The sequence below is a fragment of the Propithecus coquereli genome, unplaced genomic scaffold (genome assembly GCF_000956105.1).
Source record: "Propithecus coquereli isolate 6110/MARCELLA unplaced genomic scaffold, Pcoq_1.0 Scaffold1, whole genome shotgun sequence".
Taxonomy (NCBI): domain Eukaryota; kingdom Metazoa; phylum Chordata; class Mammalia; order Primates; family Indriidae; genus Propithecus; species Propithecus coquereli.
Window position 1 is genome coordinate 27,863,507 of NW_012133857.1, and position 16,209 is coordinate 27,879,715.

The window sequence follows — 16,209 nt, forward strand, 5'->3', positions numbered from 1 at the left end:
TACAGGCATGAGCCACCACGCCCGGCCTCTACTCAGTATTCTTGCAAGAAGAATTATGTAACTTAAAATTATCACGTGATACATCACAAAGTAGGTGTCCACGTCCCGGAACAGAACTCATGCTAAATCAGAGTAATCTCTGAAGCGGAAGCTGGCTCTAAGGATTTAGAAGTTTTGCTCAGTCACCAGATGTTTTATCAACTAGAGGATGAGAGAAAACAACTTGGTTTAAGAAGAGTTTCTAATTTATTTTTAATTCGCTTTTCTCTTCCTTAAAACAATCAATAGCAGCAATACTAATAATTTGATGTTAGATTATTTTTGCCAAACAAATACCACGCAAACATCCTAGTATTTCCAAATATAATCGGCCCTCCATATCCTCAAGTTTTGCATCCTTGAATTCAACCAACCAGGATAGAAATTTTAGTTAGGCCTATACTGGTTGCATCTGTGCTAAACATGTGCAAACTTTTTTTCTTATCATTATTCCCTAAACCATACAGTGTAACAACTAGTTACATAGCATTTATATTGCATTAGGTATCTTAAGTAATCTAGAGATGATTTAAAGTATATGGGAGGGTGTGCATATGTTTTATTTAACACTATGCCATTTTATATAAGGGACTTGAGCATCCATGGATTTTGATATCCTTGGGGAGCGGGGGGGATCCTGGAACCAATCCACAGCAGATACTGATGGACGACTGTACAAAATTTACTAGGATTTCAACATTATTACCAAAAGGTAGCCAGCCTTCCATATCCTTAAGATCAATGGTGATGACAAAAAAGTTCTATATTAATGAACCATATCTCACTGCTAAAATTAGGGCTTTACTCCAGAATTTGCCTATGATATTTCAACACTGTACGTATTAATTCATTATCCAATAACTTGATATTTTGCTTTCAATACTTAATAATGGTCCAGGGCTTTAAAATGAAAATCTCGTTTTTTAAAAGAAAGGTAATTTCCATAAGAAAATGCTTACTATATATGAAATTGTTCTATACACCACTCTATTACTTCACTAAGGTAATAAAGAGGGTTATTTCTATTTAATTCTTACTTAATATGTTAGCATATACATAGGGTGTTTTATGATCTATCAAATGACATATCTTTTATTTAAAGAGAAAAAATGTAATTCAGTTGCAGTGAATCCTAAAGGAGATTTTCAAATGTTGTTCTGCACACTTTCTGGTTTATTTAATTAACTGAATTTTGGGGTAAAGAAGTGTGTAGGCCCGAGATTTTAATTCTCGTATTCTTCAATTTTGAACGACGGAATAGGGAAGAAGAAGGTGGATGTTTAGATTTCAAGTTGGTAGGAAATATCCCTTTTTAGTGACTCACCCACAAGCTTAAACTGTATAGTGAATGAATACACCAAGAAAGAAGAAACTAAGTTAACAGTAAGTACAAATCAGAGGAGTTTGAATCTGATATTTTTGCTTGAGCTGTCTCAATGCCATGGCTTTGAACGGGTGCTTTTTATCCATGGCTTTTTTATTACAATTGCTGAGGCTAAGCTGCAAAACACCACGGAACAGGGAGCTAAGCTATGGCATCAGACCCCCATAAACACAACTGCGAGTGATATTTTTTCCAGCACACTAAGGTAACAATATTTTCTTTCTGTTTGAGTAGGTGGCTAAAAGGGTGTTTGCTATAATAGCCTCATTGAAACAACAAATTAAATCAAGTTGTGTCTCCATCTTTGCTTCACTCAAGCAGGAAGACTGTTACCAAAATAGACCACTGGCGCTTTCCAGCCAGCACTGGGTTCCTGGCAGAGCCTGGTTTAGGTCTGCTGAGCGTGTGGCCTTTCTGTGAATAACGCAAGGGCCTCTGCGGAGACCTCCAGCCCAGACCCATTTTCCTCAGCATCATTTAACACCGGAACATTTGCCCATCCTATGGTGATACCAAATGTAGCAAGTTTCTGCCTTCTGTTGCTCATTTAGGTGGAAGCTATCATGGTATGGCTGTGGCCAACAGACTTAGGCTTATCACACAGTTTAGTCCACAGGGGGGAAAAAAGCATTTGGTTCCTTCTGAGAACCAGTGGGAAAAAGTCAAATTTATTTTTAAAGTTTTCTGTTGCAAAGGAAGATGCCCACAGACACTAGGAATGGTAAGGACACCAACGATGAGCCACAAAACACAGACACAAACACTGACACACAGACGTGTTACAAAGAAAGTCTTTTGGGTCTTTAATTTTAGCATTTTAACAATTTTACTCTTCCACCAACTAAATGCCATTTACCCAGATATATAACTTTGGTGATAAATCAGTACTGAAACCTATTATGGGATTATAAAATTTCTCTTCTCTGCGTCCTCTGACATCATTTCTTCATAAAGGCGCTGAGGTTTCTAAACCACTCGCCTCACATGGTTTGTTCTCCTTTTTATTTCAGGTTTTGTTAGAATTAAGTTTTTAGGAGGCAGTGGGGTAGAGTCATTTTTCTGACATTAATATAACTTTTTTTTTTTTGAGTAAGGCTAAATTAAATAGAGCTAAGAAAATCTTGTCCAGTTTTCTTCATTTTAAGCCTTTACGTAGGGAACAATCTCTGCAGTTAATCTCCTACTGGCATTCCCAAACTCAATAAAGCAGTCAAAAGACTTCCTTTGAAAATCAGAGAGAATGGAATCACCAGGTTTGCAGAGAATCCTTCTGGTGTCTCCATTACTAACAGACACACCTTCCAGACTCGGCAGACGTGCTTATCGCTTTTTATTCCATCTTGTCTTTGGTTTGCATTTGGTCAACAGCAGCACCAAAGCACTTCCCTTCGGGCTGCTTTTTTCTTCCCTCTTTTCTGAATTTCTCCCCAGGCCCCCAGACCCCCAGACTGATGGGAAACATCAAACAGGATGAATGATAACGGAGAAACACAAGTTTGCAGCAGATCCTTACTCTGACATTCTCCAAAACTCGTGGAATTGATTTCTCTCTCTCTCTCACCCTTGCTCAATCCCGACGCAGGCGAAGGTGACATAGCTGGAATATTAATTTCATAATTTTGCAAAGCTTAGTGTACGTTCTTTCTCTTAGTTCATTTTCATTTAGTTCTGATGGATAAGGAACAGGCAGTTCAGCTTTCACAGTAAAGGTCATGGCTGCTAGGGACTTTAAAGGACTATAGTCTGATCCCACTTTTTCTTTTTCCCCACAGTGCTTTACTTGTCAAAAAGCTAGAATTTACAACTGTACCATTGAAGGTTTCCTATAACTCCCATTACCATCTTAAATTCTTCACATTTAATTATACCCTAACATACACATTTTCAAATGGCCTTGTTTCTAGAGCCCGGATAGCTCAGTCGGTAGAGCATCAAATGGCCTTGTTTCAATCATGTCATGAAGGTCTGTCTAAATTCTCATTGTCTTTTGAAAAAATTTAAGTGTATTTGTCCTACTGCTACTCCTCAGCATTTATTAATAAAAGGGTATCAAGTTCCTAATGGAATTCATTTTAGTACTAACATCTGGTTGAGGTGAATTCTAGGCAGTTCAAACCAGAATAGTCTTATATTTAGAGATGTCAATCATTGGATCTGTTCAAGATCTGAAAAAACACACAGACAGAAACTGTCCTAGTAGTTCTTAAAATCTACAAGCACACCCAAGCTTCTTAAACTCACTGTGATAAAGGAGCTCATTCACCAATTCCAAGCTTATAAGCAAGTCTCTCCAAAGCAGGACAGGTTTAAAATGTTGGTTAATATGACAGCTTTGAGCTTTTTTCTTTCCAAACTATATTGTGAACAGGCAAAGTTTCAACTATATACAACCTTTAGAATTTCTTTTGTAGTAAACACTACTGGACACTAGCTTATTTTCCTGAACATTTACTAGTAAGAGTGCATCCATGTCATTTTTAAAGATATGTGCCCAATTTCTATGTTTACCTGGAGAAAATACAAAACAGGCAACACGGCTTTTAAAGGACTCCAATGCTTGTCTTTGTTTTTAATTAAACATTGAAACCATTCAAAGGGATTCATTAACATGTCTGTAATTCAGATTGATTCATTCTGACACTGTTGTTTTGAGAGATGGCCATATCAAAAATACGGGTATTTTGCAAAATACTTAGACCATGTGAAGGAACGTGATCAGAGATGGAGTTTATCTTTACATTGCTCTTTACAACAAAATATAAGGAAAACGTATTTTCAACACATAGGGGAAAATGTACAGTTATGGTGCTGTTGCTGATTTCAATTTTCCTGTTTCTCCTGGAGTATTGTGGTCATTTTACCATGTCTTAGGAAAAGGGGGCAGGGAGTCATGTCTAACAAGGCTATACACTTTTTTTTCTTCCAAAAGACAAGATACAAAACAACCTGGGGAATGGCAGAAACTAATCTAAGATAAAGGAAAATACTTATTCAAAGACCAGACTGATGCAGATTCATTCCTAGGTACTGTGAAAAGAAGAAAATCTGTGATAGATACTGAATAATTATCATGGAACGAGGAGGGAAGTCTTATCATTATCCTTATTTAGTAGTAAGGAAGGAATCCATGTGAATCTTAACGTAAATGAGGTTGCTATTCTCACTCAGTTACAGAGCCTCCAATCACCAAAATGAAATTGATTCTCATTTGTGCTGCTATATCCAATTCCTCAGATGTTAAAAAAAAAAAAAAAAGTGAAGTGAAGCAACAAAAAACTGCTACCATTCCAAATATTTCAGCCTGGCTACCACCTGAGCAATTTCAGTGCTTTATAGCAGCTGGCTATGGTCACATTACTTCTCTTATTTTTTTTTTTTTTCTGATGACAACTTTTTAAAAAAATGGACTAAATACAAAATTCTTAAGAAATTCTGCTTCCACCAGGGTGAAAATGGCATTTGTGCGGGAGCCTCCTATCAAACAGATGTGTTAGAATGGTCCTGTCAATCCAGGGTGCCCTGCCAGCCCTTCAGAGCACGATTTATTTTATCACAAAAAGATTCCTACATGGAAAACTCAATCGTAAGTGTGTACTGTATTGAGGAAAGCAGGAGCACAGTCAATAAAGCAATATCTCAACACTGACTGAAGCTGGGCCACTGAGTGGAGCAGCCGCACAGTTAGAGAGAAATGTGGAAAGAATGTGAAAATACTCCTCTCTGGAACACGGTTCTTCCATGGTTTTCTTCTGTGGAATCACTGCAGTTCATGAGGAGACATAGTGAGGACAGAGCCCAAGTTCCTACTTAGCATCTACTATGTAATAAGAACTTTCCAAATGGAATTTCATCTCCCTTGGCCTGGCCTCAAGGGACGTTAGGGGCGACTTTAGCTGGCTTCCATCTGCAGAGTGAACTTTCAGCCAAATAGCCTATTTGATTCCATGCTTTGTTGCAGTAAGAAGGCAATGATATTTCACCCTTGGGGAGGAAAAGGACGGAGGGGCACCCCAGTGACTTCTAACCTTTGGTAATAATCGGCAAGACTCCAGGCTCGCCTGCACCCCCGAACTGTTGAGTTTTACCCTGTGGGATGGCCAACTCCCCTGTTCTGTTTGGACTGCAGAGGAGCTGAAGTCTCCCAACGCTTGCCTCAGGCAACGAAGGAAACACAGCACAGCTAAGCCTGAGTGGTGGGCAGGAGGCTGGGGTGCCCCCACCCCACAGCTCAACACAACTCACAACCCTCTCTGTCACAACTCTTCATGGGGGATCTGCCTGCGAGGTGACCACAGTTGTACTTAGGAATGAAACCTGCACTGCAGGGAGGCAGGGACAAGGAGATGGGCACCATGACTCTCTTCTCTCTTCCAGTTTTCCTCAGACCCTTCAACAAAGCCAACATCCCCCCATCATGACGCACGTACTCTATAGCTGCTTCACCCTGACCAATTATACTCACGAGAAAACAACAGAAAACATCAGAAAACAGCAATAGCTCCCTCCCCGCAAAAAGCCAATTTGTATCACCTAAAATTAAAGCATTTTAGGAACTTTCATTGGTAAGATGAATGAGTATTACTTAGGGTGAAAAGTCTTTGGAAATCATTTCATGATAAAAAGTAAGAAATTAAAAATGAAGGGGATATTTAGGTTTACAAGAATCCAGAAGTTACAGAGGCTGCCATCAGCAGCTCATATTTATAGAAACAGGTAAAGCGAAGGAGCACGCTTACCCACCACATAAATAATTAAAGCACAAACCACTCGCTGTTGTTTTTTTCTTTTTGAGGGAAATGTTTAGAAAGACAGATAATGGTTTAAAAAAGAATTACCAGTGTTTTAAAAAACCAAGACACCACTAAGAAAGCATTTATTTCCTTCTCATTACCCCTATAATCTGAACCCATCATATTTATGTTCTACTGTAGATGAGATGTGTTTCACAAGACATGAGCTCAGAGCACGCCACGATCTCCACTCAGGGCAGAATCAATGAGACAGCAGCTCTTATCTGTCACTTCTTTTAACTGAAGGGAGGAAAAAAAATCCATTTTTATCCAGGACATTTATTTGATGACCATCCATTTCCACTCCCTCCTTAAACTGAAGACATAAGGGAGCCTCTATGAGTACCCGGCAGGGTCTACTCACTCTGAGAAGCTTTCGCCTCTCACTCTGATTTCCCTTTATCCGGTTTACGTGCTGAAACTCTTCTATTTTCAATAAGCCTCAAGAGAAAGGAGTTCTGGGGACGGGCCTGGGGAAGACGGGAGCCAGGATGTTACTTACGTCGGTTCTCGTACATGCTCCTGGACTGGGCCCAGATTTTAAAAGGATCCGGTTTTTTCTGCCCGGAGCTGTCAGTTTGATCTGCAGCTGGGGCCTCTGCAGGTGGGTACCCGGGGAGCACCTGTGCGCTGTGGCTTGGGGATGCTGTGTGTAGGCTTCGGTGGCTGGAAACACTGTGCTGAGAACTATTCTGGCTGTCTTTCCTTTCCAGTGGTTGCTGGAAGTAAACAAGTGAGAGGGGCAAGAAAAGAAGATTATTCCTGGTTTTCCGAGTGGGTGTTTTCCACCAGCTTGTCTTTGTAAAGCACTTCTGCATACACATACATAAATATATCAACAACAGTTTGGCTCCCACCTTTCTCCAGCTAATGCTGAATGCAGATAAATCCCCAGATGACTGGCAGACAGACAGAGGGGCAGGCCAGATAGAAAGACATAATCACAAACCATACTGCTCCCTGGGCTGTAGCAGAAAACAAATCCAATTTTCATCACAGGTTCTCAGCTAAGACACAGAGCTCATTTATTTCAAGATATATCCGCTTTTTGACAAAAATATGTGACACAAAGTACCATGAGTGGTTTAACTGAAGGCTATAATATCCAGAAGAAATACAATCAGGGCTAAAAATGCCCTTTGAGACTCCATGTCTTGCATCTTTTAATAATAAAACACCCAACTCCTCTCTAAGAGTTTGCCATTAGTCCTTCTAAACTCTAAGAAATAGAGGTCAGATCTTTTAAAGATCATGCCTAGCACTATATGTGCACTGGTATTCATGTGTATATAAATAACTATCATATGAAGAGCTTTCATAATTCCTAGCTAATCAACTTTGCAGGCATTACATTTCACCTCTGCCAACACTACTATTGGTTGAAAACCCAGATCAAACTTTATATATGAGGTGACATCTGAGGGGGTCAGCCTTCTTAGATTTGCAACTTGTCCAAAGTCCAAGCAATATTCAAAGGGGAAGAGTTCCATTTAAAGTTCAATAGATTAAGCAAGTCTCTGTTCACTAAAACCCGCTCATCAAAGGCCCTTCCCATTTTATGAAATGCTCTTTGTTTGAATGGTGAATGAATGGAGAGCAAAAACCTAGTGGGAGGAAAAATACTGGGTGGGAAATAAAATCATTTTAGTTCTTGTGTTTTCTAATAAAAGACTGTGGTAATTCCAGGTATTCAGTTTCTCCTATTCAACGTAAAAATCCTAGAATCTGCCTCCTATGTAGCGGACACCATGTCACTATACTTCTCTGCTTAAGAGCTTCTGTAGGGTAGAGGACAGGAAGGGCCTCTCCATCTTCCCTTATAGATCCTGTAGAGCTCATGTTTCTAAAGCAGTTTAAAAGAACTTTGACCTCAAGCATTCCAGTTCCCTACAGTTCTTTACAGCACCCCAATCTTCCTCCAGGTGTTACAATCAATCCTATCATGACAGGTTTTCCTTGCTTTCTCCCCAGGTATCCTCATTTTTCAATGCCCTGGAATTCCACTGGAAATTTCCAAAGTCCTTTGCATTTAATTCTCAGGTCCCTCCACTTCTCCTTCCAGTCCTTGCTTTGAAACAAGCATATGAAGAAACCCCAAGGAAGACAAAAACTTCATTTGCTCATGACTATCACAGATTACAGATCTGAATATAGGTTTTGGCAAGGATTCCAAGTTGAGAAAAATTGGGCACATATTTAATGACGGTAAGATAGAACATTGAAAATTGTACTCGGTGTACCTGTGGGAGAAATGTGAGGACCATATTCCAAACTAGCACAGAGGTCTTGGTAAAACTGTTACGACAGGCTTAATTCACTCAGATTCAAGGGAAAACACACACTGGTGAAGATGCCAGGAAAACACACTGACGTCTGGGTGGGGACAAAAACCATCATCACCCCAGGTCACCATGATTCTCTTTTGAGGATGAAGTGCTCGGTTCAGATCTGGACAGATTAGCATTCCAAAGACCTGAAATAGAACCTGGCTCTGCCAACTTCCAACAGTGTCTTCCCCTGTTGAGCTCCCAAGGCCAGGTATCTGACTCTGCCCCAGAAGTGTGATACCTCTTGCTTCCCTGGGAGATATGCTAAAGATTTCCAGGGTCAGAAAATGTTAATGGGAGAATCAATACCCATTTTCTTTTGTATGCACATGGGAATTTTTTTCCTCTTTAATGTGCTCTTTACGAGGGTCTTATTTATAGTATCAGTCCATTTTTGGTGTGGACACACACTATAATACATAGAAAAACATGCCATTATGGGTGGGTTTCCCCCTCTTATCTTTATACTTTCCTGTATTACTAGAATTAATGGCGACCGTTACTTTCTATTTTTTTTTTTTTACATTTTGGTGGTGTTTTGTTTTTGTTCACCTCTGGTGGGGGGAAGATATTTTAAATGCAAAAGCAAATAATTCAATAAGGAACCTCCGAGTTTATCCTGAGTCACATGCCCCCCTTCAAATGCCCACCCTCTCTTCATTCCTCAAATGAGTAGCAGATGCCCAATTGTAGGATCAGTCCATCAACCCTAAATTCACTTCACAGTTAAAGGCAGGCTCTAACCCTGGAAGCTCTAGTCTCCTTTGTGTTGAAACTACTCTTCACAAAGCCTTGCACACTGCCATTAACCTGAGAGAATCTTCTTTTGCAAGGTTACTTTGTAGTCTCTGTCCCATTATCTTCTTGGGCAGTTTCCCCTTGAAACCTAACTCAAACCTCTTCCACTCTATTAGAGAAAAATAGAGTGGAAGAGGTTTCCTGAAATCAGAGAAAAATATCTTCCTGAATCAGAGAAATATATCTTTCTGGCAATCCTGGACCACCAAGAGAGTTTGATAAAAGTCCTGGACCTTTCTCCCACAGAAAATGCATATGAGCTTTTACGTACATACCCACACATGCATGCACACAGATTCAGGATGTCATGGAAGCTATTTCCAAGGCCCTCCAATGTCTGTCCTAGTATAATAAATCTCTGACATGGAGGATCTAGATCTCTTAAGTTTAACTGGAGAGATGGCTTCACCATAAACACAGTGTGCAAATGAAGTCTACTGGAAACACTTGGGCCATTTTTCAAATTATAACACTCTTTCTCACCTCCCCAATAAATGACTCATTTAGGTCCAATTTAACACAAAATGACAGATACAATCTGGAATGAGTTTGCAAAATTGCCTCGGTTAAACTACACCTCTGAGTCCCTTTTAAATGCCATCTAAACTTTATCCCTCAATTTGGAAAATAAAAGAGCATCCTGAGAACGTGCTTTCAAAACTGTGCCACAAGTAAGCTACCACTAACTGGCACCTATAAATGGCATACTAATGGGCTCAACACGCGACAATCTGGAAGCTTTTTGGATTTTCCCCTGGCTAAGACTTAATCTCACTCTATGTTCCTTTTCAAGTTCAGTGAAGAAAATGCCTTCATTTGAAGATGCATTCTGTATTTAACACATCGTTGGCACTCTGGGTTTTTTGAAGCTGTGCTCTGTTTGTGTATGCGTGGGGGATGGGGGGAAGAGGAGTTCAAAAGCTGCCTTTTTATTTTCTGTGAGCTGCTAATTAGCTATGATGTTGTCCTTTATCTGGTTAGAGCCCTGGATTGTTCAGGAGAAAAGCTGTGTTTATATATCTCCCAAATTAAAGTCAATTTGTACGCCCTTTCAGCAGTCTGGATTACCTCCCAGAAGGCTTGGGCATGAGAATAAATTTACTTCTGAACTAGTGATAACACAGGCTCAGATTTACATCTGATGTGATTGTCTTTCACTTCACTTTTCTAGGTGACACAGTAGCCCAAAGACAAGTAGCTGCAGTCAACAGTCCACTTTCAAGTCTGTTAAAGGAGCCCTACGCATACTAAGAACAAGGATGATGGAAGCACCTAGAACACCAATATAGAGCATCCAGACCAGGCTCTCCTGAGTGACTTATCTGCAACACATTCATTCATTCACCCAATGAATACATATCAATAACCAAGCGTGTGCCAGAAACTGAGGGATACAACGTGTAAATAAGAAAGATGGTACCTGAGCTCTTGGAACTTACACCTGAGTGTGTATCTGAGTGTATGTGTGTGGATATTAATCAAATATGCATAACATCGATAACAACATACCGTAATGTCCTTTAGACAGGTGGTGAAGAGAGGACTCAGGAAGAACATTCCATTAATGGAAAGAGGATGTGCTAAGTCCCCAAGGCAAAAATGAGCTTGGACTGTGTGAAGAACAGAAAGGTTAGGGTGGTGCAGCAAGGGGGTGGGGCAGCCTGAGATGAACTTGAAGGCCTCGTGGGCTACCGTAAGGAGTCTAGGTTTTATTCTTAGTTCAAGAGGGGGAATCCACTGATCAATTTAAAGTGCAGGGATGTGCCAAGAGCCAACATATTTCCAGACAGTTTGGTCTGGTGGTTTTTACTGGGTGGTAAATGGATCGTGGGGAAGAGCAGTAAAAGTGGAGAGGCCAGGCAGGAGGGTCCAGCTGCAGTCCACGTGAGGGACCTGAGGGGCTTTATGCTAGGGTAGCCACAGTGACCACGACAGGAACAAGTGAGACCAAAAGACACTATGGTGCCAAATGCAATAGGCATTGCTGGCAGATTGAATGTGGAGGAGGATGAGGAGGAGACAAGGCTATCTACCCCTCCAAAGTCTCCAAATGAGTAACTGGCTGGGAGGGGGTGTCACATACTGAGACAGAGATTTTCAATGCTAACTGTTGTCACTATGCTGATATTTTTGAAGTAAGAATTTTATTTGACTTTCAAATCACAGCCAACTAGGAAGGAGGAAATGGGCTCAATTTTAAAAACTCCATAAAATGTCCTTGGCCACACACTGGCCATGAACCTATATCACAAGATCCTTTTAAAATAAAATCCTACCAGCCCCCCCTGAAGTGAATGATTCCCTTACCACTGCCGGGCCAGGGGAATTGGGAAGATGCAACGGTTTTTATAAATGGAAATGGGGGGAAAAATCAACTCACCAGTATTTCACGGAATGATTTTGAAATGCAGGTACTTATAAAGTGAACTGAAAATATTTGCTCGGAAGAGCAAATGAATACAGATAGCACTTAGGAGCTTAAATGATGAAAAGAATTCATGTGGCTTAAAAATGGCAAATCGATCCATTTTAAAGCAAAATTATTTACAGTTCACTTATCTGCCAAGACTGAAGGCCACTGCAGCGATTTACGTGGACAACAGGAAAAACTCCAAGTACTGATGAGGTATTAGGCCAATGTCATTAAAGGTTGTGTGAAAATCACAGTCTCAAATCCAAGCCAAAGCAGAAGATGGTCCTTCTTTTTGTCTGTTTATGGGTCTAAGTCAAACGATTTCTTCCAAAAAGGCGGGCGAGAGAAGTTAATGGAGAAGAAAAGGAAAGCATTGATTGGACGTGAAAATAAATTCTGGTTCACACTGGATGTTTAAGGAATCTAATACAATGGCAGCGTCTATCTTCCAGGGCTCCAAAAGGCAGAGAATTTGAGTTGTCATGGGAGGCAAGAGGCAAGGAGACAAACTTAAGCGACTCTATTCCCTCTTCCATCTACTGTTATTCTCACTGCTGCTTCTTGTAGCCTGTAGAAGCTTCGATGGGATTGATTTTCGTACTGGTTGTCAGACAAGTGGCATCAGGGAAAAGTAGGAGGACAGGTGCCAGACAATTGGGAGAGTGTGAGAACGGGGCAGGGTACACAAAACTGAGTGATTCAGGCTGGAGTCACTCAATGTGCACATTACTTGAAAGGAGTCGCTCCCTTACATCTCTTAATGACTAGTTTGCAGCAATTTCCTCTAGCATCCCTTGCAGGGGAAAGGGATAGGGGACAGTGGAATAAAGACCTGTCACTATCGCTACCTTGCAGCTTGCTACATTTGCTATAAAGAGGTTGTTGAAGCAACTGCCTTGCCCGCCACCCAGTGTTCCCTATATGAAAACTGTGTAGGACTTTTTTAGTAACTAGGAAAATTTTATCTCGTTAGTGAAATAGTACATTTTCTTTCATCTAACAATAATAGCTAAGCATATAATGTGGTTTCCTGTGTTGCCTAGGCTGCTTGGAAACTCCAAAGAATTCCCAATCACACAGCACTTAACCCAATCTTGGGTCTTGGCATTGTATGAGGACTTACAGGACTTAAATAAAAGCTGAATGATTTTCATTATGTGTGTACTCGGCTCTATATTATATTTCTGCTGTATTTGCAGAAAGTTTGAAAGCACATCCTCATCGGATTTCAATCTCCATGAGGTAAGGGTCTGTATAGATCTGCCTGTTGATGGGGTTACTGTTTCTCTCCCCCCAGTTCCATGAGGGCAAGAATGTCTTCTTAGTTCCTGTCGAATACTGGCACTGCGTCTGGTACACAGAACGAACTCAGTAAATACTGGTGGAAAGAATACATAACCATTTTTGGTAATCTGTGACAATGAATCCTTTTTACTGAAAGGAGCTATCGATAAACCACTTGTTTGCAAGCTGAAACAAGAGAGGTGCCATGGCCATCTTATTTGTTCTAGTAGTTCCAGTGCCTCACGCCACACCTGACCCTTAACAGGCTCTCGATACTAGTTTGCTAAATAAGCGGATGGGTGTATGGACGGATAGATGACTGGAAGAAAGATGAACGTATGGATGGATGGACAGATGGATAAATGGACAGACGAAGAGAGGGAGAAAGGGAAGCAATAGCTGGGAAATGAATTAGGAGGAAAACACAGGTGGATAGTGACTTAAAATTCAGGGTTTGGTGTGATATCTACAGTTTTAAATTCTCATACACAAGATCCTTGTGTGTGATTTAGACTGAGAGTCTCAGTTAAATAAGTTTTCGGTCAGGATGATAAAGTTGGGCCACTGAATCCGTTTCCCAGAGAGGTCTGGAACCTGACAGAAAACATGTCTTATTTTTGTCTCTGCTATTTGGCAAAAAAAAATCCCTAATGCAATGGAAGTCCAGGTATTAAATTAATAAAATTTTATTAATATACTGCCATTGTACCCACTGAGTATATAAACCAGAAATTCAACATTTAAACTAAATCTAGTAGGTGAAATTGCTTATTAAGAGTAAACTATAGGGACTACCCAGGAGGGGAAACAAGATAAAAGAGAAGTCCTTCTGTTCTAATAAAAACCCAACTACTTAATTATTAAAAACCTTAAAAAAAAAATACGAAGACAGAAGGAAGCTGTCGGTCATATGAGATGCCAACAATGCCAAGAGCTTCTAAGAAACAAAACAAAACAAAAAAAACCATGGTCCTGGTTTGCAGAGAGCTGTTGCTAAGTTTCAGTGAATCACACTTAGGTACAATCAGTGTGCTTTGAATTACGCATCCTGCATAACTGACCCTATCTGTCATTACCTGAATGGCTTTTTAGTACCAGGACATCCAGCTTCCTCATGGATTCCCTCCAACCCCACCAAAAAAAAAAAAAAAAAAACCTCATAATCATCTGTCTCTCTGGCAGGACATCATCAAAATTCAAACTGGGAAAGGGAAACAGCTTTCAACCCACCTGTACAGAGCTCTCACCGATCACAGATGTGAGCAACGCTTTACTGCCAACAGCAGACCTTGGCTGAGAGCCTCCAAATTCTGCACAGCGGCTGCCAGAGTGTGCCAGCCATACTGTGAAAACCATCATCCCTGTCCTGGCACAGAAATCAGGTAAGGACAAGCCCCAAGCTGGGGGTCTTATTCTTTTCCAACCCAGCAACATACCACTCTCTTAGCTTGTGGTAATTAACAGCCAGCAGACTGTGGGCAAAGCAGTTGAGAGCTTTTTTCTTAGGAATGCAGCCCGAGTAATTGGCTTGCTGCTTGCTAATGACATGGCTTCTACAAAAATTAACTGTCATAGGGAATTCTCTTCACTGACTTGGTGAATGCTGGATACCTGTTTGCTATCCTCTGAGTTCACCAGGTAATTCCAAAACACTTTGGGGAAGAAGAAATGAAAATGAATTGCAAAAATCCTTTTGCACACTAAGTTTAAATGGGATGCAAAGCAGAAAAGAACGCCTTGCTACCTGATGTCATGCTACCTGTGCAGAACTGCTCTGTCTCCCCCAGCGTGCTCCTTGTCAGAACTCCACTCCATATGGGGTGTATAAAATAAGACCATGTATCAACACGGTACAGCTGGGGTGGAGGAGAAAAAAGGGTGGCTCGTGCTAACTCAAGCTTATGAGACACATCTTCCAGATTTGGTTCCCTTTTTCTGAAGGCTGAATGGGTTACTATGACCCAAGGACAGAGAGACACACATGCGCACATGCACACACTCTGGCATCTCTGTGGTTCTCATGTGGGCACCAACCAGCACTTTTCTGCCTGGACATTAACACAAACTGACAGGGGAAGCAGCCCTGAAGTCAATGTTCCAATCGCCACGGCGCTATGCCATCGGAATCACATCAATTATTGCAGGTTTTTCTCTTCGCAGAACTTAGGAGTGGGGTTTAAAGAATGCAGGAAGCTCGCTCTCTCATCTCCTTAATAAACTTCTGCCTCGTGCTGCCAGGCTTGGAGACAGGTGGAAAGAATTCAGCTGCAGCGCTTACAGCTGCAAAGTTTTAAAGATTCTCCTTTCCCGGATGGCAGAAAACTGTAAATATTCCCTCCCCCAAATCTTCTAAGCCACATGGAAGCATCCCTCTTTATCCTAATGTTAATGAATTGGGAAGCCCCTTCCACCCAGATCAATTTCACAGGCACTGGAGTTCCACATTTTGAGTTTTTAAGTAGCATTTTAATTTGTCATTAGTGCCCGGGGAGCAAAAACCCATACCACCAAGCAAAACACTATAGCCTCTACGCTATTAGCTAACATGTCAACTAGGTAATGCATCTTCAGGGAAACCAGATTAGAAAGGACAGCAAAACATTGATTTTCTTTTTTTTTTTTTAAAGAATCCTATACCTGCAGCATAATGCTGCTAAAGCTAGCAAAACAACAAAGGACATTTCCACAGCAAGGGAATGTCTTATTCTCAGTGCTGGGGCAATGAACATTGTTCCATCTGGGCATGGTCACATATACAGGGCAGGGCAGAGCAATTCTTCCTTAAATATACAGGCTTTTTAGTTTGTAAATAATTCATCCTCCAGTGCATAGAAAGCTGAGGGAGAGAATGGGTAGCCATGTGAACGGCTGGGAACACCAGTTGAGAGCAATGCTACTCACGGAGCAGGTGGAGGCTTTTTCCCCCCTCCTTCCAAAGGAACAATAGCATTTTTATCAAGTTAAAACAGCTAAGAAACTCATCCGTTTGAAGGAGAGTTGTGATACATTTGTATAGAGAAGATTCCAAACATGCATTCTTTATCCTGGCTCCTGCAGCCTGCCCACAAATCTCTACACAGTTAAAGACAAGCCCAAATACCTTCTGTACTAAGCAGATCCCCAGAACTTAAGAAAATGAGCCCCGGCTCCTGTCTCCCCCATCCACTGGAAAAA

The 16,209-nt window shown here is 40.9% G+C and overlaps 1 protein-coding gene across 6 annotated transcripts in view; it reads right to left on the bottom strand.

Annotated features, from left to right (window-relative positions):
- MAGI1 (membrane associated guanylate kinase, WW and PDZ domain containing 1) overlaps window positions 1–16,209 on the bottom strand; it is a 719,842-nt gene that overhangs the window by 29,530 nt on the left and 674,103 nt on the right. For 5 of the 6 annotated variants that reach the window (XM_012638256.1, XM_012638250.1, XM_012638234.1 and 2 more), the window contains 2 exons: window positions 6,716–6,932; window positions 2,937–3,020 (listed from right to left, as the gene is read on the bottom strand). In XM_012638256.1, the coding sequence (XP_012493710.1) occupies window positions 2,937–3,020; window positions 6,716–6,932 (301 nt within the window). The remainder of the gene's footprint in view (window positions 1–2,936; window positions 3,021–6,715; window positions 6,933–16,209) is intronic. The other variant, XM_012638264.1, reaches the window with a different exon arrangement.